This window comes from Pan troglodytes, chromosome 7 (genome assembly GCF_028858775.2).
Source record: "Pan troglodytes isolate AG18354 chromosome 7, NHGRI_mPanTro3-v2.0_pri, whole genome shotgun sequence".
NCBI lineage: Eukaryota > Metazoa > Chordata > Mammalia > Primates > Hominidae > Pan > Pan troglodytes.
Window position 1 is genome coordinate 32,848,126 of NC_072405.2, and position 26,162 is coordinate 32,874,287.

Below are 26,162 nucleotides of genomic sequence, written 5' to 3' on the forward strand. Positions count from 1 at the left end.
CTGGACAGTTCCTGTTAATAGAGAACTCTTTCTTAATAGAGCAGAAACCTTCAAATGTTTCATGTATTTATTGTAGTTGTGGTCTCTGTAACATTTAGGAAAAGCCCTTGAGGCAAATTTTAAAGTAATTCTTAATATGCTTTTCCCCAACATAGAAGCTATTTCTTTCAAGAGCTTATCACATAGATATGTCTTCTAGACAACTGCTTCTGAAATTAATAAGTGCAGATGAATCACCAGGGGACACTGTTAAAATGTGAACTCAGATTCAGTAAGTACGGAGTGGTTCTGAGATTCTGTACACCTACCTAGCTTCAAGGTTACACTGATGTTGCTGGCCCGAGGACCACAATTTTAGTATCTACAGTCTAGATAATGCACAATACCAGGAGGTCTAGTAGGACAGCAGTTAGAGACTCCATAATCAGACTGGGGACAGTAACCTGTCCAAAGGTTATAAGAATGTCTTCAAATGTCTCAGGTTAAATGCAAAGAGGCTCTTAATTTTGGAAAATGATCCTCCTGTCCATATGCATTCTTTGGAATGGTTCCATGGATTCATTCTAACACATGAGGTACCTTATCCGGCCACACTCCATTTTCTTTGAGTTTTTATTTTGTTTGAGAAAATAGGGCAGAAGTTACCATTTTGATGTTATTTAATGATACTTTAAAAAATAAAAGTCAGCCTGAAATAATGGGCAGCTTGAGCAAAAGGTAAAATCAGATCTTCAGCAGCTGAATAGTCTCACATCACACTTCAGTACAGGGAAGCAGTACGACCCTTCAAGGAAATGGAGATAATTAGGATAAATGAAGATTATAAATGTTGGACTCTCTAATTCTGTCAATGAGAATCCATTACCTGTAATGTACCAAACAGCACGAGAGAAGGAGAAATAGTTAAAGTCCCAAATACCAGTTCTAAACAGTAATCTTTATGTATGTACCACAGCCAACAATCATGCATCAGTATTTAACTCTAACAGAATCCACAGAAGCACAACTAATTAATTCTTCAAACAGGAGTCAAAGTACATACCAATTTCTCATCTCTCTTTTGTGGTTATTGCCAGGAGTGTACTAATCCTTGCTGTGATGCACACACATGTGTACTGAAGCCAGGATTTACTTGTGCAGAAGGAGAATGCTGTGAATCTTGTCAGGTAAGGTCATGTGCCAGGAGAAGTTTTTTTTTTCAGTTTAAGAATATGTAGGATCCAAGAGTTATCTAACCACTGGACAGCCCTGCACCACTGACTCCAAAATGAAGCTAGGCTTGCAAGTACCCAACAGAGATTCTTGTGAGATGCTCCAACATCTGAGCATTGGGCTGTGCTATGGCCTGGGTAGTGGAGAAACATCAAGTAGCAATTGGAGGTTTAGGAGGGAAGTCACATGACCAGCTCTATTCTTACTCCTTTGTAAATAATCCCCAATCTGTTTAACCTCATCTGGGAGGATAGTTGAAATCCCAAGGGAGAGCTAAAAGGGAAAGGGGTTATATTAGCATTGGAAAGTGGTAGTGGCTAGTAAGTGAAGAAACGTTCCCGAGGAAGACAACCAGAAACCCCAATGGCTCTGTCCAAGAGTTTACTGACACTTCTTTCACTCAACTTTATTGTGAATTCACAAAGAAAACAAACATATCTTATGCATCTTCGAATTCATCCAGAACCCAGCGTAATTAAATTCTTATTGAATGGCTGAATGAGAGAATATCTCTATGCAGTTCCCTCTAGCAGTGAAAGCAAGGGTATTTTTCTCCAGTTCATACGCAGGAATCTGATTTATTGGGACTGGAGATTTCCTCATTATAAGCAGGGGTTCCCAATTTGAGGTGGGTAGGGGGTAGGCAGGGTATGTACTGGATCCCTTGGGACAAAGAAAAGACAAGATAAATGAGAACACCTGCCCGTTTCTTCATTTGATGTACATCCCAACTCTCCCTAAGGCTGCTGTAATACCAAATTTCAAAAACATCATTTTGTCATTCTTAAAATTACATGAGTGCCAACACATTGACAAATGACAATGATTCTTGATGGAATGGAGAAGGAAGCTATGATCCATCCTTAAAACCTTTTTTTGGATGAATGGGTCAACTTTCTGTCTACTTACGAAACCTTACCTACCTAAATGTATCCAGGATTTAGTCTCTTTGTTTTTCCTCAACAGATAAAAAAAGCAGGGTCCATATGCAGGCCGGCGAAAGATGAATGTGATTTTCCTGAGATGTGCACTGGCCACTCGCCTGCCTGTCCTAAGGACCAGTTCAGGGTCAATGGATTTCCTTGTAAGAACTCAGAAGGCTACTGTTTCATGGGGAAATGTCCAACTCGTGAGGATCAGTGCTCTGAACTATTTGATGATGGTGAGAGATAATCACAGTGAAGTATTCACACAGATGGTGGCCTCTATTTCTCTGTTATTGCCCTGTAGGAATTGGGTCAAGATCAGATATAATGTCATTTGTGGCATTATTCCAAGATATTGCTTAGCATTTCTCTGGATATTACCTGTCATATTAGTTGATCTTACGTCTAATATTAACTATCTCAGTATATGAGCTATGTATATTTGTTACTGTTTTATATCTCCAGCCTAAAATATTCTCCTGAGGCAACAGGATAGTTTTTAAATAATTTATTCCATTCTACTTCACTATGACATGATTCTGAAAGTTTAATTACATTAGAAAAATAAGGTCTTTTATGATCCATGATAGTCATGCTTTTATTGTTTTACTTTTATACCATTTTTTACCCCAGAGGCAATAGAGAGTCATGATATCTGCTACAAGATGAATACAAAAGGAAATAAATTTGGATACTGCAAAAACAAGGAAAACAGATTTCTTCCCTGTGAGGAGAAGTAAGTGCCCTGTAGAAAAAAAGTAATTTGCCTTCTTACAGCACTTTGTCAAAATCAGAATGGCTTCTGTCCCCAGACCTGTTAACCTCTTTTTACTGAGACCGGGAGAAGAGGGAAATACGGAAATCTTGGTGTCCTGATTAAAATTATGCTAATTCAAATTACTAATAAAAAAATATTCCCCTGTAAACTTAAGCCAGTATTGACTTGTGAGGTTCACAGGGAAATCCAAAAGAAATATGATCATTTTACATTTTTTACGGACTCATCTCACTTCCCAGGGCCAAGACTTTGCTCAGTGGTTTTCTCTGCCCATTACAGCCTCCTTAACTTGGCGAGAAACCTGGATCTAGAAAAAGAATGACCGGGAGGCTCCATTGCCAGCCTAGTCTCAAAAGTTGTATTTCTAGTTCCAAGTTTGAATATTCTGCCTTTCCTTCAGAGATGTCAGATGTGGAAAGATCTACTGCACTGGAGGGGAACTTTCCTCTCTCCTTGGAGAAGACAAGACTTATCACCTTAAGGATCCCCAGCAGAATGCTACTGTCAAATGCAAAACTATTTTTTTATACCATGATTCTACAGACATTGGCCTGGTGGCGTCAGGAACAAAATGTGGAGAGGGAATGGTAAGACAAAAGCCCTTTGTTTTATTAAAACTTCTTAGTTCAATCCTTTAAAAACATTACTGGATACTGTAATTGCTTCCAAAGAGGTCTAGATATGGAAAAGGAAAAAATATTGACAAGTATTTTTTTAATGAGGAGCAGAGTAGCAATAACACTGTAATAAACATCCATTTTGCCTAATTTTAGTCATGCCAAATGACCCATAATTGTTACAAATGTGCTTAATTAGTAAAACTTACAGCGGATATCTAATGAAATTATAGACATGGATTTTTCTAATTAATGTGAGTATAAAGTAGCCTTACATCTTCATTTATTTTATTCATTCACTCATATTTACTAGCCATATACTATGGTGCCATTGACTGTACACTAAAGGTAAGCATACATGAGAATTTCATACAGTAAAAATTACGTGATTACAGTTCAAAAAAATGCTTTCTTAGTGGTGTGACCAATGTACATTGATGTCTAAAGGAAAAGTGGCTGACTTTGCTCAGAGAAGATGAAATGGCATCTTAAATGAGTAACATTTCAGCTTTGACTTGAACATTTTAACACACAGGAAATGGGAGAAGACATTTTAGCAAAAAATGCCTGCACAATATGTAAAGGTACAAAGTGTATGGCATAATTCAGATAACCAGCAATTTCAGAGTGGCTTGACCTTTGGGTTAAATGGCAAAAGATGAAATTGAAGAGAAGACAGAATGGGTCCAAATTGGAAAGAGCTTTTTATGGCAAGATGACAACATTAGAATGCATACTCTAAACAATAGTTGGCTCATAAAGAATATATGGAAAACACATGATATTTTACCCCTAAAATCAGGTATTTGAAACTGAGTAGGTTCTCTATGTGATATGTCTTCCCTTCTCTCTCTACACTATCACCAAAAATATTACAGTGACATTTGTACAGTGTGATAGAGAAATACATTGGAAAACCAAAGTTCAGAATGTAAAAAAAAAGAACTAGAACTAAATATTTAATAGCGACTTACATTTTGAGTCTATATATTTAACTATCCTACTTCCTGTTAAAATCATTAAATGAATATCAACATGCTAAGAAAGCTATGTTTGTGAAAATTAAGGTATGTATGCTAACCACAAGCTAAAAAATTCAAAGGTATTCAACAAGACTAAGTGTGAAGCCTGAGGTTGAAGAAAATACCAAAAGATTTGCTATTCACCTCAGATACGAAAAACCAGCCTGAGATACAAAGTGCTTCCTTCTTTAAGAGTGGCAAGGACTGAAGAAAGGGGCTGTTAGAAAGGCAGTTGTGAAGGAATCCATCTCCATCTCCCAAGTACACTGTGACCACGTACTCCGCATAGAGAGCTTATTCCTTCAAGAGAAGGCTTAGGGCAGAAGTACATCCATCACAGTGGTGCCAGTTCTTCAGCCAAATTCTAATGAGGAAATTCATGCATAGTTAATGCCAGTCTATGTAGGTATCACAATGATGTGAGTGAAAAAAAATCTTCTTTTTGGCATTGATATGCTATTTTTAGACTATGAGCTATGTGGGACCTTATTCAAATCTGTTGTTTTAGCAGGGCTTCTCTAAAACCAAAGGACAAGAAAAGGAGTAGGCTAATGAGACAGAAAACATTTTGGTAATAATTGCCCCACTCCAACCAAACAGCAGGGAAAAATTCTGTGGTCTGACTCCTCCTGCATCAGCAAGGATCAAGTGGGAAGCCTAGACTTCCATTTTCTTCCAGCTCTAACAGATGCCCTGGCTCCAGACAGGGTTTCAGTGGAGGCTTATGGGGAGTCAGGACATTCACCACAGCTCAGTGGTGATGAATTCTTCCAACCCCAGTGTCATGAAAGTATGTGAGGAGGCTGGGTTTCCACCCCAGCTGGCGTGAGTGAAGCAGTGATTCTCTTCCATAACAGGAATGGTTTTAGAGAAGATCTGCTAAAACAACAGATTTGAATAAGATCCTATAGCTCATAGTCCCCAGAGTATCCAGAATACAAATGAGTCACTCTTCAAACAAAGAACCAGGGAAATCTCAATTGAAATGACAAAAGACAATCTCTAGATGCAACAACAAGGTGACACGTATGTTGAATTACCTGACAAGGAATTTAAAGCAGCCTTTACAAAAATGCTTCAGTGAACAATTATGCACACGCTTGAAATAAATGAAAAAAATAGAAGGTCTCAGCAAAATAACAAACTTCCAGAAAAGACGTATAAAATATAAGAGCCAAATGGAAATTTTAGAACGGAAAAATTACAATACTGGAATACAAATATTCAGTGAATGAGTTCAACAGAAGAATGGAGGGAACAGAAGAAAGAATCAATGAATGTAAAGAAAAAAATAAAAATTATTCAATCTCAGTTGCCATTTCAAGTAAAGGTGAATGTAAGGTGAAACACGAGCAAAGATGACTCTTGTTATGTTTTAGCAAAGAGACTGGTAGCATTTTGCCCCTGCTCTAGAGATTTGTGGAACTGTGAACTGAAGAGAGATGATTTAGGGTATCTGGTGGAAGAAATTTCTAAGCAGCAAAGCATTCAATAGGTGACTTGGGTGCTGTTAAATGCATTCAGTTTTATAAGGGAAGCAGAGCATAAAAGTTCAAAAAATTTGCAGCCTGACAATGTGATAGAAAAGAAAAACCCATTTTCTGAGGAGAAATTGAAGCTGGCTGCAGATGTCTGCATAAGTAATGAGATGCCAAATGTTAATCCCAAAGACAATGGGGAAAATGTCTCCAGAGCATGTCACAGGTCTTCATAGCAGCCCCTCCTATCACAGGCCCAGAGGCCTAGGAGAAAATGGTTTAGTGGGCCAGGCCCAGGGTCCTCGTGCTGTGTGCAGTCTAGGGACTTGGTGCCCTGAGTCCCAGCCACTCCAGCTGGGACTAAAAGGCTCCAAGGTACAGCTTGGGCTGTTGCTTCAGAGGGTGGAAGCCCCAGGCCTTGGCAGCCTTCATGTGGTGCTGAGACTGCAGGTGCACAGAAGTGAAGAATTGAGGTTTGGGAACCTCAGCGTAGATTTCAGAAGATGTATGGAAATGCCTGGATGCCCAGGTAAAAGTTTGCTGCAGGGGCGGGGCCCTCATGGAGAATCTCTGCTAGGGCAATGTAGATGAGAAATGTAGGGTCGGATCCCCCACACAGAGTCCTTGCTGAGGCATTGCCTAGTGGAGCTGTAAGAAGAGGGCCAATGTCCTCCAGACCCTGGAATGGTAGATCCACCCACAGCTTGCACTGTGCACCTGGAAAAGCTGCAAACACTCAATGTCAGCCCATGGAAGCAGCCAGAAGGGAGGCTATATCCTGCAAAACCACAGAGGCAGAGCTGCTCAAGACTATGGGAACCCACCTCTTGCATCAGTGTGATCTGGATGTGAGACATGGAATCAAAGGAGATCATTTTGGAGCTTTAAGATTTGACTGCCCTGCTGGATTCAGACTTACATGGGGCCTATTAGCCCCTTTGTTCTGGCCAATTTCTCCCATTTGGAATGGCTGTATTTATCCAATGCCTGTACCCCCATTGTATCCAGAAAGTAAGTAACTTGCTTTTTGATTTTACAGGATTTTAGGTGGAAGGGACTTGCCTTGTACTGAATGAGACTTTGGACTGTGGACTTTTGAGTTAATGCTGAAATGAGTTAAGACTCTGGGGGACTGTTGGGAAGGCATGATTGGTTTTAAAATGTGATGACATGAGATTTGGGAGGGGCCAGGGACGGAATGATGTGGTTTGGCTGTGTCTCCACCCAAATCTCATCTTGAATTCCCACATTTGTGGGAGGGACCCACTGGGAGGTAAGTGAATCATGAGAGCAGGTCTTTCCCATGCTGTTCTCCTGATACTGAGTAAGTCTCATGAGATCTGATGGTTATTATAAGGGGGGACTTTCCTGCACAAGCTCTCTCTTTGCCTGCTGCCATCCATGTAAGATGTAACTTGCTCCTCTTTGCTTTCTGCCAAGATTGTGAGACTTCCCCAGCCACGTGGAACTGTAAGTTCAATTAAACCTCTTTCTTTTGTAAATTGCCCAGTCTCATGTATGTCTTTATCAGCAGCATGAAAACGAACTAATACAATGTTGAAAGATTTCCTCCTTTATCAAGAAAAATTTTTTGAATGAAATTTTAAAACATATTAAACCTATATAAAATAGTATAATTTGAGATCAAAGAGCATTGCCTTCAAAGTACAAACCATGATTACTGGTTTATATGTAATGTGGCCAGTAAACCACTGAATTGGATATTACAAAAAAAATCAGTAAGTTAGAAGCTAAACTTCTTAACACAATAACATAAAGGAATGTTAAAACTCAAAGAAAATAAATAAAACCAGGAAATAGAGTTCTAAAAATTTCATTACAGATTTAATATGAATTCTAAATTAAAAACACAGAAGAGAGGTGAAAATATAGTTAATGAAATAATCATAATGTGTCCCTAATCTGAAGAATGTATGAAAAAATTCACTTAGTACCAGGAAAAATGTATAGAAAGAGATGAAGGCTTTTACTTACCCTCATGCCTTGAATGTCAAAAATAAAGAATACATGCCATAAGCACAAAAGAGAAAAGGTCATTAATTTGCTACAGAAAGAAATATCAGGTTACCATAATACTTCTCTGCAACAAGTATCCAGAAGACAATGGAACAACATCTACAGAGGTTTGGGGAACATAATTGTTGGGACCCTAAAACTATATTTACAGCCAAGTTTTTATTCAGACAGAAAAGCAATACAATGATACTCTCACACATATTATAACTAATAAAATATATTGTAATATATAGACTGCACCTATTTTTTGAAAAGAAAAATAGTCAAGAACGTATTCCAGCCAAGAGAGAAATAAATTTAAATTTAGAAGGTAAAATAAGGAGATAGGATATTAAAGAAATGATTGCAAGCAACAAAATCCATAAGACTTTTGAGTAAATTCTAGTTATAAATTATAATATTTTTATTACAATGATGTAAAAAATCTCAGGAATAATAAATAATTTTGACAATGTAGTATCTGATTTACTCAATCAAAAACTTGAATTGAGAGAAAGAGGAAAGAAGTAAAAATATGATAAATTTCTTATCTTGCAAAAGGAGGAGTTAATGTTGATTTTTTCTTGAAAATGATAGAATTATTTAGATTCAAATATATTAATGTAAACCAAATTAATCTTTAGAAATTAGCATATATAGCTTTCAAATTAGAGAAAACAATAGCTGAATAAAAGTGATAAATATAGTAAAAGGTAAGCCACAATGTCTAATGTTGGAAATCAAGTAAATAAAATGAAAGGAGTAAGAGTATATATATATATATCACTTATTCCAATAAATATAGATGTATTAAGTTCTCCCTACAGAAAATGTAAATATAATCTTTGAGCTGGTGGCAATAAATGAATGCTTAATTATAAATAAAATGTAAAATAACATTTAAAAATTAAATAAATGAGTAAGGATGAATCAGGCAAAGACCAAAAATAACAAAACCAATAATATTTTAGTGATCAAATTTACCAAGAGAAAGGAAAATTTAAAGCAAAAATATTAAACACAAATAAGATTAATTGATATTAATAAAATGACCTTCAATTGTGGTATAATAAACATACATTGCTAAACCAAATCAAAAGAAAAACTTCATTGAAACAAAAGAAACTGTTGCAATTACAGTTGTAGAATCTTTGACAGATTAACACTGAAGTAATTACTCAGAACATAAACATTTTAATAACTAATGAGTTTAAAATATTTCTTTGCATGTATAGTACACATCCCAATCATCTATAGAGGATTTCTCTATCCACAGAAGATACTACATGTGGAATTTTACAGTAGGAAAAATTACATAACTTATAATTAAATCATGTAAATTGAAATTTTTCATACGTAAATTACATGCAAAATTGTGCACTTCACATGCATTACATGAAATTACAATTTCACATCAATTGTAAGTCATTTTAATTCATGCTTGCTTACTTCATTTCTAGGTGTGCAACAATGGTGAATGTCTAAACATGGAAAAGGTCTATATCTCAACCAATTGCCCCTCTCAGTGCCGTGAAAATCCTGTAAGATATGACTGCTTTCAAAATTAATGTCTTATCAGCCATATATTTACTTTATTCCCCAGCCTATATGTGCATGTATATGTATGTATATATGTATGTTTGCTGCTTTCTAAATCAAATATATATTTGGGATTCATTTTTTCATGTGTTATCAACAAAATTTATCCAAGGAGCCAAATCACATATTATTATACACAGATGTAGCCAGTATTACAAGTAATGCTTTCATTATTGTACTGGTTATCTAGAAATTCAGTGATTCATGTATGTATAAAGTTTAAATCTGATGTTTAAAGTTGAATCTATTGCAACATATCTTATAGTTAAATTACACCAATGTCAAGTTTTTGAGAAAATCAGCAAACATTGTATATTTTTTACAAAATAATATATTAACACTAATACCAGCAATTACTAACAGTTAGTGCCTAACATCGCTCATAAGCTGGGTTAATCAGTAACACTTATATAGTAATACACACACACACACACACACACACCAGGTTACCATATTTATCATATATATCATATATTTATCTGGAAAGATAAATCATGCTGTCTTGTTCATCTGCCTTTGAATTTGTCAGTATCATTCTCTTATTCAAAGGCCGTTTTCAAAGATGGCTGCTTCTTGTATTTTGTTTACTTATTTTTATACATCATTGATTTTGTTACACAGTTTAATTAACGAATAAAAAGTTCGTGCTTGTGCTTGTGTGCATGTATGTTTGATGTAGAGGTAGCACTAAAGTAAGTGAGTTGCAGAACACAACTTCTATCAGTCATTTGAGAATATATCATTGACTGCTCTTCCAGGTGGATGGCCACGGACTCCAGTGCCACTGTGAGGAAGGACAGGAACCTGTAGCCTGTGAAGAAACCTTAAATGTTACCAGTGAGCATCCTAAAACAAAATCTTTCATATATCAAAAGCCTACCCAGCGAAAAAAGTTTTTCTTATTTTTCAAGTCTGCTGCTTATTTGCTGTGTTTTGATATGGATTTGTATGGTCTTCATATTATTATGCATGAATACCCAAATTGATTTTACTGCAATTACCTTTTACAGCAATTCCCTTTTACAGCCAATGTAGTCTCTTCTAGCTAAATTAAATTTTCTTAGGTATTCCACAAACCCTCAACACACAAGGGCTTTTCTATAGTTATTAAGTGACAATCAAAACTCTTCCTGATGATTGTGGTTCCCTTAAATATAACGGAATATTGGGTGGAGTGTCAGTTGCAAATACAAATGATAATTTGTATAATGTTTGGGCTTTTTACTTTACATAAAAATAACTGAGAGGAAAGGAGAATTGAAGTCCTATAGAAAGGAATAAGGAGCATTGTAACAGCTCCATTAAATGTTAATATTCCACTGTTTTACAACTGATACCCTCGATGAAGCCCATGTTTCTTCATGTTGCAGATATCACCGTCTTGGTTGTTGTGCTTGTCCTGGTTATTGTCGGTATCGGAGTTCTTATACTATTAGTTCGTTACCGAAAATGTATCAAGTTGAAGCAAGTTCAGAGGTACATTTACATTTTTCTATGTGTTGAAGAAGGGAATTGTTACTGAGAATATGTAAGGTTTGTAGTTACAGAGGATATTCAATAGGGGGAAGTATAAGCTTCTTACTGAAGATCAGGTAAGAATAGTAGTAACTCAAGCTTTTATGTACTTGCTCATATCCAGATGCTAATATCAATGATTCCCAAACTTTGTGCACATTGAAATCACCAACAGGTCTTTCAAAAAATACTGATGTGGGTTGAAGACATTGTGATTTAATTGTTATTGGGTATGACTTGAGCATCAGTATTTTAAAAATCTTGTAGATGATTTAATTTTAGCCATAAATGTTTATCCCATAATTTCTGATTCTTCCCACATCAAGAAACAGGTGACATCACTGAAGATTGTATAAGTATTAAGTTGATAATTAGACAATATAAAAAAGCATTATTTCGATACATTTAACATTGTAATGAAATGGAAATTTTTGAAATATAAAAATTACTAAAGCTTACTCATGAAGAAATAAATAACCTGAAGAGCCCTATATCTAATAAATTAGTTGTTCAATTTCCTTCTTGACAGCCCACCTACAGAAACCCTGGGAGTGGAGAACAAAGGATACTTTGGTGATGAGCAGCAGATAAGGACTGAGCCAATCCTGCCAGAAATTCATTTCCGAAATGTAAGAAACTTCCATTTGCAACAGTTAATTTATTGATTTTTTTTAAGTAGCTGCATGTGTTTAAAGTAGAACCCGTCCTAAGCTAAGTGACATGGGAAGTGCAGAGGAGCAATTTAACATGGTTCCACACACATGAAGCTTTGAATCTACATGTAGGGAAAGAAAAGAAGGCAGGATTCAAAACAAATATGGAACAATAACGAAGATACTATATCAGAGCAGAATATATTGGTTGAATAAAATATTAATTTGTGCACTATTGGAAAAATTTACAAGCATAAACCACATTATGGGCCACAAAGCAAGTCTTAACAAACGTAAAAGAATTGAGCTGGGCACAGTGGCTCACACCTGTAATCCTGACACTTCTGGAGGCCAAGACAGGCAGATCACCTGAATTTGAGATGAGCCTGGCCAATATGGGAAACCCTGTCTCTACTAAAAATATAAAGACTAAAAAACAAGAAAGAAAAGAATTGTAGCCACACAAAATATATTCTCAGAATTAAATTACAATAGAAGTAAGTAATGGAAAGATATTACTAATTAGAAAAATTCTCAGTTGAAAATTAGGTAACGAATTCTAAGGAACTCAACTTTCAAAGGAATAATCAAAAGGGAAATTAGAAAGTATTTTAACCTGAATGAAAATTAAATACCACGTGCCAAAACATGCAGGTGTAGTAAAATCAGTAGAGGAAAATGTATAGCGCTTATCTGCTTCTGTTTGAAAAGAAGAAAAATAAAAGATCAATGACCTCAGCTTTTACTTTAAGAAACTAGAGAAAATAAAGAAAATGAAGCCCAATATATGCAGAGAAAAAGAAAAAGTAAATATCAGATTGGTCACTAATGAAATAGAAAACAGAAAAATAACAGAGAAAATGTATTTTGAGAAGATTAATAAATTTTATAAGCCTCCAGCCAGTCTAACTAGTTAGTACATATTATTAACATCAAGAATCAGAAAGGCAACATCAATGAAGATACTATAAATATTAAGTTGACAATTAGAAAATATTATGAAAAACCTTATTTTAATAGATTTGACAGTGCAATGAAATGGAAATTTTTGAAAGATAAAAATTACTAAAGCTTACTCATGAAAAACAGATAACCTGAATAGCTCAAGTTAAATTTGTAGTAAAAACCTTTCCACAAACAAAAAAATATTTGACCCATATGGCTCTACTGGCGAATTCTATTTAAAAATTCATGAATGCATAACACCAATTCTACATAAACTTTCCAGATAATTGGAAAGAGGGGGGATATTCCCAATTTATTTTATGAGGCCAATATTTCTCTGATGTCTACCTATAAAAGTCATTACAAGAAGAAAGCACTACTAATACACTAACAAATATAGGTGCATGAATTATTATTAGATGTTAGCCAATTGAATCTCATGATAAATGATAATGCATCATGATCATATATAGAGGATAATGAATCATGATCAAGTATTACTGCAATAATGCAAAGAAACTTTAACATTCAAAAAAGCAATGAGGCTAACTTACTGTATTATCAGTGAAAATGTAAAATCATATGATCATATCAATAGAGGCAGATAAATTATTTGAAAAAATTATGTCTATTCCTGAGAAAATTCAGTAAACTAGGAATGTAAGCAATATATGAAGATCTAAGAAAAATGTTGAAAATCCTGCAGAAGTCCCTGCAAATCACAGCTTGTTCAATAATTGTAGCAACAGCAATAATTTCCAATACATTCAGCTCACTTAAAAAATTGTTAGAATGGTGATCATTAAAAAGTCAGGTAACAACAGATGCTAGAGAGAATGGAGAGAAATAGGAAAACTTTTACATTGTTGGTGGGAGTGTAAATTAGTTCAACCATTGTGGAAGACAGTGTGGCAATTTCTCAACGATCTAGAACTAGAAATACCATTTGACCCAGCAATCCCACTACTGGGTATATACCCAAAGGATTGTAAATCATTCTACTATAAAGACACATGCACACGTACATTTACTGCAGCACTATTCACAATAGCAAAGACTTGGAACCACCCCAAATGTCCATCAATGATAGACTGGATAAAGAAAATGTGGCATATATATACCATGGAATACTATGCAGCCATAAAAAAGGATGAGTTCATGTCCTTTGCAGGGACATGGATGAAGCTGGAAACCATCATTTGCAGCAAACTATCACAAGAACAGAAAACCAAACACCGCATGTTCTCACTCATAAGTGGGAGTTGAACAATGAGAACACATGGACCCAGTGAGGGAAACATCACACACTGGGGCCTGTCGGGGGATGGGGGACAAGGGGAGGGATAGCATTAGGAGAAATACCTAATATAGGTGACAAGTTGATGGGTGCAGGAAACCACCATGCCACGTGTATACCTATGTAATAAACCTGCACGTTCTACACATGTACCCCTGAACTTCAAGTACAAAAATAAAATAAAATAAAATAAAAATAACTGAGTGGCCAGGCACAGTGGCTCACAGCTATAATTCTAGCACTTTGAGAGGCCAAGGCAAGAGGGTAATTTGAGGCCAGGAGTTCTAGACCAGGCTGAGTAATATGTCAAGCATTTGTCTATATAAAAAAAATAGCCAAACATAATGGTGCACACCTGTAGTCACTAGCTACACGGGAGACTGAGGCACCAAGAACCTCTGGAGCCCAGGAGTTCCAGACTGCAGTGAGCTATGATCATGCCACTGCATTCCAACCTGGGCTACATAGTGATACCCTGTCTCAAAAAACAACAATAACAACAACAATCAAGACAAAACCTGTAAGGAAAGATCAAGAAACTACAAAGGCATTAGCTTTAAAAAAAAAAAATAGCTGATGAAGCAAGCATCATTTTTGAAAAGATTACCTCTTTAAAATGATGAAACTGCCCATTAGGATTTAAGTCATGAAGAAGGGATCGAAAGGCCCAAATTTTAAGGCTAATAATTAACTGACTCTTGCTAGATCCAAGTGCCAATAAAAATATTATATTGCCAGTATTTTAAAATCAGGATATTTTTGGTGTGGGGTGGTCTGGTTACGTAGTTCCAGAGGTTTTGAATGCTTTGCCATGGCTTTAGGCATGCCATAAGCCTTGTGATTTTTACTGCACAATATTGCAGAGCATACCCCCACTCTATCCCCCAGAACACATATATGACATTTTAGTGGAAATGCCTCTGATGAATTTCACTGGCATATAGAGATAGTGCATCTTTCTCTGGTTATATATGTTAGTTATCATTTTTATCCATTTATACTCTTTATTATGCCAGATGTGATTCCAAGAAGGTAAAACCAAGTCTAAATTATCCATTAGAATGGACAAAATAACAACGTGTGATTTTTTTTAAGTTTACACTGAGATTTTCAGGAAAGAAACCGCATGATGCTAATATAATTCTCATTCGTCTTGAGGTTTAAATGAGAAATTGTATGTAAATATACTTAGCACAGTGATTGGTATACACTTAGCACTTAATATGTGTTATTTTAATCTACGATGCCTCATGTGCTGTTGCAGTTACTTTCCTAATTACATTTTCCTTAAATTAATACGTTAAAATAGGTGGACTTCCAGAGAGATGAGTCAGGAAAGGTAGGCTGAGTACTGCTCAATGATGAGTAACCATAGAGCGTAGGACATATTTGTTATGATTATAGATTCTAAGCTTCCTTTAAGGGCTTTTGGTTTTTTGGTTAAATGAGGGGCACCTAGAAGAGAAGATGAATAAATATCTGTTGAATATGTGAATAAATTCAATTTACTGTTGATGGTATATACACCATGATATTAACAGAGATCGCAGAGTTGGATCCTCAAACATCACATTTAGGGTTTTTGTATTTTTTGGCATGAAGTATTATAAACAATAATGATTTAACTGATGCTTATTTGACACAGTTATCCATCAAAGACCAGTCCTCAGCAAACCTGGGGTTTGGGGGAGGTCTGTCTTTGGCATCTTTTACCTATTACGTTAATGATGCTTGTTTTTTGTTTGTTTGTTTTTTCTCTCCCTGCTCTGGCATCCAGGGCCTCTCACAGATCCTGCTTCCATTGGACCATGCTTTCTAGTTGTATTAATATTTACTGGGGAGTTAACAGAATGCACTTTAAAGAGGGAAACTTAATTTAGGAATTTTTGTATTTTAATAGGAAATTGTGGAGTTTCTCAAAGACATTCAAGGCCCAAAGGAATGTGGCTGGTTAGGGAATTTCAGGCATACAGTCAATTAGCGATAGTAAGATTTGGTGGCTAGCAGACCTGCCTCATCATATTCATATCACAATGTATAAATCCCCACTCTTCTCATATGTAAATTTGTCTTATAGACAGGTCCTGAGATAGACTCATATGTTGTAGGATAACAATCTACACAAGAATATTATGTCTGGGTCTTTCAGTATTGGTATATTTACTAGGAGTTGCAGGTTAATAGTATCTCTTCTTACTAGCAGAGAACTCCAGAATCCTTGGAAAGCCTGGCCACTAGTTTTTCAAGTCCCCACTACATCACACTGGTACGTTCCCCTCCCCTTCCTCCTGGTGGTGGGCTATGTCCTTTCCAATAATAATTTTCATGAAACTTAATCATTTGTTGGTTCCTTGAAAAGGACCAATAATATAACATCGATAGCTCTCTGATCGGAGGTAGAAATGGGACACTCTGACACTCTGGCATAGAGACCTACTTCTTTTTTTTTTTTTTTTTTTAATATACTTTAAGTTTTAGGGTACATGTGCACATTGTGCAGGTTAGTTACATATGCATACATGCGCCATGCTGGTGCGCTGCACCCACCAACTCGTCATCTAGCATTAGGTATATCTCCCAATGCTATCCCTCCCCCCTCCCCCCTCCCCACCACAGTCCCCAGAGTGTGATATTCCCCTTCCTGTGTCCATGTGATCTCATTGTTCAATTCCCACCTATGAGTGAGAATATGCGGTGTTTGGTTTTTTGTTCTTGAGATAGCTTACTGAGAATGATGGTTTCCAGTTTCATCCATGTCCCAAACAACAGGTGCTGGAGAGGATGTGGAGAAATAGGAACACTTTTACACTGTTGGTGGGACTGTAAACTAGTTCAACCATTGTGGAAGTCAGTGTGGTGATTCCTCAGGGATCTAGAACTAGAAGTACCATTTGAGACCTACTTCTTAACAGGGTGGGGGTTAGGGTGAGGAGAGTGAAGTGAGCCAGGCAAGTCCTAGGGCAGACCCAAGTTTTTGTTTAAAATGTTGGCATTTTGTTCACCATGATACATGCATTTTCTTGCAAATTAATTTTGATATTTTCAACTAACACATTAGCATAAAATTTATCTTAATTACTGAATTAGTTTTCTCCCCTTAAATTCTGCCCCTGAGACCAATGCCTCACTCACCTCACTCTAGTCCTGGCCCCTGTTCTAAAAGGTAAAACACAGCAATGGTTTTCAGTGAGTCCTTGATCAGCCAGAGGTCTCTCCCCTGGAACCCTCAGTTAGACGAAGCTGTGTAATCCCTGCATCTTTATTTATAAGGGAGAAACAAAATATTAGCACATATTAGCACACACATGCATTAGAGACTGAGTCAAAGCACACACACACACACACACACACACACACACACACACACACAAAATAGAACCACTACAGGATTTCTAGGAATTGCCCAAATGACTAGAATCTCTATCTCTATATCCTCAAGGTTACTCAGTAGAGCACCTCTTACTCAGAACTGGGTGCTGAATACACACAGATTTTCAACTTTGTATTTTTAAAAGCAGCCATTCTCATTAAGCTTTCTGTATGGACGACTAAAACGCTGTGATTAGTTGATTAGTTTCTAATCTGTGGTTGCAGAGAATCCTCAGATCACACAAAAGGATTACAGAAAGTGGCAGACAGCTGGGGGAGTTGTATGAATGAATTCTTCCTTGAACCCGGGCAGTCCATGTTTAAAATCAATTTTACTGAGATTCCAACAGAGATGTTATCGGAATGAAAGTGCTAATACTTTAAAAGTGTTTGAAAATCTCTTACCTAATATATTCTAGGGAAGATTCACAGATTTTACAACCAATAATGGTTTCTGATACAACTTTGCTTAACCAACACCATCTATCCTCCTCTCCCTCAATCCCATAGGAATTTACAAACTGTCTTAAGCAATTTACAAACTGTCTTGGATTTTTCATGGAGCAAGCAGAGGTGGACTGCGTGTGTATGTGCTCATGTGTATGTGTGCACATGCATGTCTGTGTGTGGATGCCCATGCGTGTAACATCTGATGTGGCACATGATACAACATAATTTATTTATTATAGAAACCTGCAAGTAAAGATTCAAGAGGAATCGCAGATCCCAATCAAAGTGCCAAGTGGTAGGTTACCCTGACAGATAGTACCTCCCTTTTTTATTTTTCAAATGCTGGCATAGTTTTGTGTTCTTTACCAACTCATTGATTTACTGGGGACATCCTCTGTACTTATCAACAGATAAGGAAGGTTAGAATTTTTTTTTTTTTGCTGATATGCTTAAAGTTCTAATATATAATTCTGCTAAGGATGTTTTAATCAAAACTTTCTAACCGGACCAAAGGAGCAATCCAGAATTCAACAGTGCCACAGTCTCAATACAGGTTAGGAATAACGAAAGCAGCACTATTCTTTCAGACTTTTGTTGGTCAGAGTATACATACCCACAGGTTTTCTTCAAGTATGTTAAAAGACTTCGTAATGTTGGGAATCACAGAAAAGGAACAGTTTCCTTCATGATTCCTTTTTTAGATTTTTCACTTATCAAATCAATAAATGGAAGGGTTGATTTCACATTTGACTTAGTATGTCTATATTAGAAAATTTATCCAAAAATTGTGATTTATGTCAAAGGGAATGAAAATGAGCATGGCTTCAGTACATTTTGAGTTTGTTTTCATTTCTTCCTCCTTTATTTCTGCTGAGTTTTTACAGTGCACTAGGCACTGGATTAGTATGAAGGTTCCTTCCACAAAGCGTTCTTATGAGGAATCTTGCTTAATAAGATACACCGCCCACCTCCACCGAAAAGCAGGGCATTTTCTAATGATCTTTCCACTCCACAATGACAAACCTGCCCCACAGAGAGTAGAGAGTGAAGACACTCCTTAGTGCCAGCAAACTGTTTGGCATCCCATAATGGAAAACAAAATTATTTTCTTTCTTTCATAATAGGCCTATTTATTTTATAACTGCTTAATTAGCAATGACTAGGGAGATCTATAAAAGCATGAATAAATGTAGGACTACAGAACACAGAAAGGTTATTCTAATTAGTAGATATAAATGAGTAATGGAAATACATGGTTCACAGATTTCATAGGAAACAATCTATTTTTAACCATCTGTTTCTATTTAGAGCTTGAAGTTGGATATCCAAAATGGCCGTGCAAGCTTAGGCTGGGGATTCTGGATGCAACATCTTTACAACCTTACCTAGATATCTGCTACTCACATTTTTGGTAGTGTTTCAAACGTTCTTTATCCAGACAGACAATGTTTAAGAGAAACAACTTCTTTCTGTTAATATTTACCGGTAGAATTCACACCCTCTATCATAAACATATGCTGCAGAAAAAAAATGTCTTGTGGTCTTTCAAATGCCCTTTAGCACAATATAAAAATTCGTAACCTTGCTGTAGTATTTTCCTACAAAATGTTACTCTGCTTTCTTTTAAGAATCCAAACTTTAAGGATGATAACTTACAGTCTAAGAAGAAAACATTGCATATAAAAAGTTACTTCTTTGGAAACATAAAAGTACGTTTTAAAACTTGAACATGACATCATTAGCACTAATTCTGGTTTAAATCAAAGTCCTGCAGAAATGCCAAAGAAGGCAGGGCAGAGCGGCATGGATTCTAGGTAATTAAAAGTGAAAGAGGCAGAAGAATAGTGGACAGAACTGCAGGATAGTCCTTAAAATAATGGTGGTGGGAAAGGAAAACACAGAATGCTCCTGGCAATTATAAATTCCTAGGTTTGCCTTTCTAGAATTCCTTAAGAAGCTGACAGAGAAATCAGAGGGTTACAAGAATTTCAGAAAATTTACTCCAAGTGAGAGGACATACTCACAACTCCTATGAAGGGTTTCTAAGGTCTTTGTCCTGTGCAATTTGACAATGTGCCATTTCTGTGCTGTCTCTGCCCTCTCCCTATCCGTTTGTTATGGGATGGGGGGTTACCCTGGGAATGATTTCAGCTGCTTCTTACACAGATGCCTCTCAAGGTGTTCTTTTGTGTCCTCTATTTTCTTCTTGTGAACTGTTAAAGCTACATGCATTATTTTTTTTCCATTTACTGAAATAAAGTTTTCAAGTTCTAAATAAAAATGTTCTGACTCGATGAAATAAATAAAGGCTACAAAAGAAGGAAGAAAGGCTGTTGTCCTTGTTGACATTGTTGTTGCTCTGCTGACTTGTTTTTCTCCTGGAGCGGAGCCTGCCTGCAGCACAGCACAGCAGTGACTCAGCACTGGATACCACAGGAGCTTTCCTTCGGCGTCTGCTGTTCTAATCAAAGCCGCCACTTTAAGAAAGGGTGTTGACAAATGTGTACTCAAAGCCAAAGAAACTAATTTAAACGTTTTATGTAAATTTGAGGGAAAAAAAAAAACCCCAGAAACTCCACATCTGATATATGCTGGCCTCATTAAAGCAAACAATAAGCCTCTGATGTCCAAAATTAAGGAACAACCACATCTTCATATTCTCCTGAACACTGCATATGTGGATGAACAAAGCACATTTTGATGATATTGTATTTCCTTTATAAAAAGGATCACCTTTCTGATTCATTATTTTTGTATTGTCTCCATATCTCTTTCAGACAACATCACCTCCCCGCATTGCTTCTGTCTTGGGCTCCATATTTAACTAACTGCTACTTTCTGGTGAATTTTTTTCTAAGTTCTTCTCTCTCCAATAATAAACATGTCTTGTACCCCCTCCACTCTCCCACCTCATTGCTTCCTGTTCAGATCTCTTTAGCTTTCTAATTTGCTTCCTTTTCCTTCCAACAACCCCAGAAGCCTCTGACAGTTAAGCCCCTTTTCAATTTTAGGTCACGTTCTCCAAGTTTGTCCATATGTAGACCCCAGGCCTTAGGACTTTCTATTCCTTTTAAATGCTGTTAGGAAGCCTCTCCTTCCAATGTCCACAGAGCAGAATCAAACGTCACAGCTCCTCGTTACTTGTTGATCCCTTGTCAGCCCAGTTCTGCCATGACTGTGGAGCCAGTTACTGGCCGTGATTTCCCAGGAATGGACATTGGGAGTCCCTGCCCCATACATGGACATAGCTGGCACTTGCCCAAACTCAACTTGAGTTTGTTGTGTTCTGAGATGCTGTGTTTTAGGGTATGGGGTTGTCCTTGCAGTTGGGTCATGCCCCTCTGCTCTGAACACACACAGATTTATATGGAAGCAAATGATCTTGCCCTTTAGAGCCCATAATATGTACTGCCCTTTTCAACACCATTTATCTGATTTTGTATTTACATTTTTAAATGGCCTTCCATAGGCTGGATTTGGGTTGGGGAGGAGAAATCCAAAATATTTATAAGCAAAAATGCTAAAACCTATGGAAAACAAGTAGGACAACGATGTGTCTTGGCTATCCTGGGACTGGAGGCGCAGCTAAGGTGAAGCAGCTGAGGTGAGGAGTGGACTAGCCAGGGATGGAATTAGGTCACAGTTGGGCGGTGTTCTGAGAATGAGAGAAGCATGGAAGGGTTGCCAAGCCCTCCACTCACCCTGCACAGAAGTGGGTACCCGAGAGAGCACCACGGAGAGTAAAATCCAAGAGAGGACTGAAAGCTGATGGGCTTCGATTACACTCCCAACCCACACACAGATCAGTGGCCTGAGGGCTGAAGTTTTACAGGCCCCCGGGGTTTAAGCAAAACCTCTGTCCAAATTACTGACCACTATAACCTGCCAACCCCAGGGCAACCCATAGAAAAACAAGATAACATATAAAAGTGAGAATTAAAACCTGAGCAGAGATGTCCGTGGCTATACGCTTCAAGCAGAGATGTCCGTGGCTGTACACTTCAGGAAGGGAGTTAAGGGAGAGGATGGGGGAAATCGATTGTGCAGTTTAAGTCCAGCCCAGCCACTTTTTAAAACACTCCAAACAATAAATTGGAATCCACACTTGCTATAAGACATTATCAAAATGCTGTTGTGCCAAGGAATCTCAATGCACATATTTACATCAGTTCTGCCAGGAATGCACCAATGACAACACAAAACAAAACCTTCACTGACGGATGATACATCAGCATTCCCAATATACCAGCAATTATTCTCAAATATCAGCCATCTCCCCACAGCTATTCTGCCTTTTTCTCAAAGTATCTGTCCTGCCGGATGATTCTAGAATTCAGAAACTCACATCGTATGTGCTAAAATTAAGAAGTCATATTCCAAGAAAGATAATAACTTCTTTATTAGTGGGCAATTGTCTGTGTACCTGACAACGCATCAGCGACATCCATGGAAGAGCCACTAGGTGGCCACATAGCTAACAAAATTCTTGTTAGCTAGAAAACTGCTCCAGGCTGCTGCTGTCCCTTTTCCAGATAGCACTAGGCTGTCAAAATCATGACTTTAAGTAAATTTCTTAAGGAATTTGATCAGTTCCATTCTTGATGATTACAGATGGAAATCTTGGTGAATTGTTTCAAACACTGCTTTCGTCTCTGGCAGAGTTGTGGATGGAAATAGGCAAACAGGAACCATATCCCTAAAACGAAAGGGGAACTGGGTTCTCAGCTAGAAAGCTTTGAATGGAGATTTTAGGCTGGAAGGATAAATCTTCTTTACTCTCAGTTATGAAGCCCAATCTTCTTGACATTGGCATTTGGATAAACCCCAAAAAACCCAGGGTCCTTAAAACTACTGCGAGTGGGTGTCTAGTTTTTGTTGTTGTTTAGTTATATATTATCTGTTCATTTTTTTTTTTTTGAAGGCCATCAAATTAGCTTGGCCGACTGCTGCCATGGAAACCTGAAGTGCTCCCACCTCCCAGGGGATGTATAATGGATGGTGAATGTCAGAAGCCTGCATCCTGTGTTACTTATCTGACATTGTGGTGGACTGTTGATGACAACTGATGTCCTCTACTAATCATCACCATTGTGTGAGAAATATTGATTAGATTCCTAGGCTTTTTGAGAAGCTTCCTGATCACTTTCTAATTGAAGTTCAGGCTTTTAGGAAACTCAAGAGCTGATGTATAGGGAAGTGAGGGTCTAGTGGGCTGGACAGAATCCATTAACATCTGTCTCCAGGAAAAGTTGTAATTGTGAGACATATGTAATGGGTATTGATTGCTAAGGAAAGAACATACATATAACTTTAAACCTTAGAAGTCTCCAAGGACAAAAAAAAATATGGAAAAGGGGGGGTCTTTGGGATTGCAGGAATGCTGGCTGGGAAGAAATTGTATCAGAGCTGTCTTAGAGGATCTTAGATAAGTAAATTCAAAAGCCAAAGTCTCTTGCCCAAGGATACGAGAGATATGCTACTACAGCAGCTAGAACAAACAGCATTTCGTGACTGGACACTATTTGTCAGAGATTATTCTAAGCACTTCATATGTATTATTTCATTTAACTTAAAACAATGAGTTAAATACTATTACTATTTTCATTTTACAGCTTGGAAAATTGATATGAAAAAAGTCAAATAATTTGCCAAAAGAGAAATCTGATTAACTAGTATAGTCACAATTCTAAGCCAGGAAGTCTAACTCCAAAGAGTATGCTTTTAATCATTATTATGCTACTGATATAAATACAACTTTGACAGGAAGAATGCACAGCCCTCACCCCCAAAATTCAGAACTGTGTAAATATCTCACTCCCATTCTCGTCTTCCATCTACCATCCACCATACTTCCCAACCACAGTATAATGGTGCGTGAGTTAACATATCAGGTAGGAAGCGCAAAGCTAGGCAGCTGTCACCTCCCAATTCAGCCAGAGCATGGCTGAGATGTTTTTGTCCAAGGAAGAACTGTATTTGGGGATGGACTAAAACTTAAACACTCTTTGCAGCCCTCATTGGCCACTTCCTAGCAGACACTTTGGGATCCTTGAATCTTTCCCTTGTGTTATAGTGACCTCAATTTCTGGATGATCCTTTCTTAATAGAATAGACCTCTACCTGGGTGGTGCTTTAATTCAGCTTAGTGTGTTTGGGCAAGCTGTCTGTTGCTGTCTCTGCCATCACTGTGCATAAAAGGGAAGACGGTGGGTCAGGGGATGGCAGCGGCCAATCAAGAGATAACAGCCCTCTGCTAAAGCTTCCTTCCTTGCTTTAATCAAATGAAGAATGCACCAGATGAGGGTCACTTGGAACACATAGGGAAAGGTAGAACGCCTATAAAGAATCTTCCAGACCCCATACTATTGCATTTCCATGAAATGCACAAGGTCCATGGGAAGGATTATTTTACAAATGAGGAGGCTAGGGATTAAGAGGTCCTCAAACACACAGCCAAGAAATGGCAAAACAGGAATCACAGGCCTCAGACCAAAGTCACCATCCGAACAGTAACTCACTCCAGTTTTAAGAGTGACAGCATCACAACTGGCCACTGGATGACCTCAGAGTTCAATCCTGCTAAAAGTAGCTTTGGATTGAGGCCATCCTGGCCAACAGAGTGAAATCCCGTCTCTACTAAAATACAAAAAATTAGCCAGGCATGGTGGCATGCACCTGTAGTCCCAGCTGCTCGGGAGGCTGAGGCAGGGGAATCCCTTGAATCCAGGAGGCAGAGGTTGCAGTGAGCTGAGACTGCACCACTGCACTCCAGCCTGGCGACAGGGCCAGACTTTGTCTCAAAAAAAAAAAAAAAAAGTAGCTTTGATGTTGAAAGGGGCTGGGTAGTAGAGATCAGTTAGTGGGCCCTCCCCAATCCTAGCCAAAAGGAGCACAGTATCCATTTCATTTTCACATCTTCAGGTTCTTCAAAGTCATGCCTAAAGGGGGGAAAGAATTAAAAGATCTACTGTCATTCTAACAGGATTCAAAGAGAGGAACCACTGGATGGAAAAATGTGAATTATTTTAGACAAAGCCTTTAGCATTTAAAATACTCCTCATCCCATAATTAATCTATTCCTTTCTCTCACGTTATCAGCATCAGTGCCTTGATATCAAAGTGTATGTCAATAAGTCACAGAAGGGAAGATAATAGTTGGAGTGACCTCCTGAGCTTCTAGGTTGTTCTACCCTCTCCCTTAAAGTCCTGGCTCAGGGGTGTGCCTCCTCAGGTCCACCAGGGAAAGCAGCTGTAGAGTAATCTGATCCTCTCCAAAATGTCCGTGACGCTGTCTCTGAAGAAGGACATTTCCCAAGTTTAAGCTATCATTACCTACTGCAGTCTTCTGTCTGGCTGAAGGAAGGAAGAAATAATCTCCTAAAGTGGCACATTGTGCAAATCTGATGCGTCAATCTTGAAGCACTGCCAAGCAATTCAGAAGAGAAATAAATCAATTCATTCCATCTCGTTAATGCTGCCGTGTCTAACAGGTTTCTATGCTGAAAATATCACCAGCTGGACACTGTGACACTTAATATTGCACCTTCAGAAATGAATTATCAGGCACAAGCCCAGTCTGATGTCATTCTCCTGCCCTGGTTCACTTGAATCTTCAAGAGAAAGAACACTCAGGCTCAGAAGGAACAATGATAAAACGGCAGAACAACATGACATCACCTCCTGCATCACAAAACAGGCAAAGTTATAACCCTCTTCACTAGGATCCCTCTGTGACTCCTCTAAATAGAAACAATAACAAAAAAGCAGAGGCAGAGATTAAGCACACTTACAGATTTCAGAGGGGAAAAAACTTATAAAAGTAAACAACGAATGTGGACTGATGCCATGTAGGTTCTATTTACTTATCCATTAACGTCTTTGTTCAACATGTACTCATCGCATACTGGCTGTGTTAGAGGTATTATTCTAGGGACATGAAGATATGTAGGGGTACACAGCCCTGCCCTGAGAAAACCAAGCTTTGTGAGCAAGCAAAACAGGCTTCTAAATGGATGGTCATAAATTATGTGATGTCTGTATCAAAACATCTCATGTATCCTCTGAATATATATACCTACTCTGTACCCACAACAATTAAAAATTAAAAGTTTAAAAATAAAATACATTGCCACATATACATGAAAAATGAAATTCTGGAAAAAAAATTAGAAAAATAAATTAATGTGATACATGGCACCAAAGAGGAAGGCAGTAGGTGAAATTGCCCAGGGGAATGAAGAGGAGGCTTCTAATGCTTGTTGGAATGGAGAAGGCGTCAGAGAGGT

General features: G+C 37.6%; 1 protein-coding gene and 1 long non-coding RNA gene across 2 annotated transcripts in view; one reads left to right on the top strand and one right to left on the bottom strand.

Moving 5' to 3' along the window:
* Window positions 1–20,205, top strand: part of ADAM7 (ADAM metallopeptidase domain 7) — a 68,655-nt gene extending 48,450 nt beyond the window's left edge. The window contains exons 13-22 of the mRNA XM_519664.8: window positions 1,077–1,166; window positions 2,179–2,374; window positions 2,772–2,874; window positions 3,317–3,503; window positions 9,510–9,590; window positions 10,407–10,485; window positions 11,019–11,124; window positions 11,693–11,792; window positions 18,117–18,172; window positions 19,186–20,205. Coding sequence (XP_519664.5) covers window positions 1,077–1,166; window positions 2,179–2,374; window positions 2,772–2,874; window positions 3,317–3,503; window positions 9,510–9,590; window positions 10,407–10,485; window positions 11,019–11,124; window positions 11,693–11,792; window positions 18,117–18,172; window position 19,186 — 999 coding nt within the window. The 3' untranslated portion in view covers window positions 19,187–20,205. The remainder of the gene's footprint in view (window positions 1–1,076; window positions 1,167–2,178; window positions 2,375–2,771; window positions 2,875–3,316; window positions 3,504–9,509; window positions 9,591–10,406; window positions 10,486–11,018; window positions 11,125–11,692; window positions 11,793–18,116; window positions 18,173–19,185) is intronic.
* LOC104007554 (uncharacterized) lies at window positions 595–25,522 on the bottom strand. The gene is made up of 3 exons (XR_681799.4): window positions 25,210–25,522; window positions 2,136–2,436; window positions 595–784 (listed from the first exon to the last, which is right to left on the bottom strand). It is a non-coding gene; the product is annotated as an uncharacterized LOC104007554 (long non-coding RNA).
* Window positions 25,523–26,162: the final 640 nt, after the last annotated feature.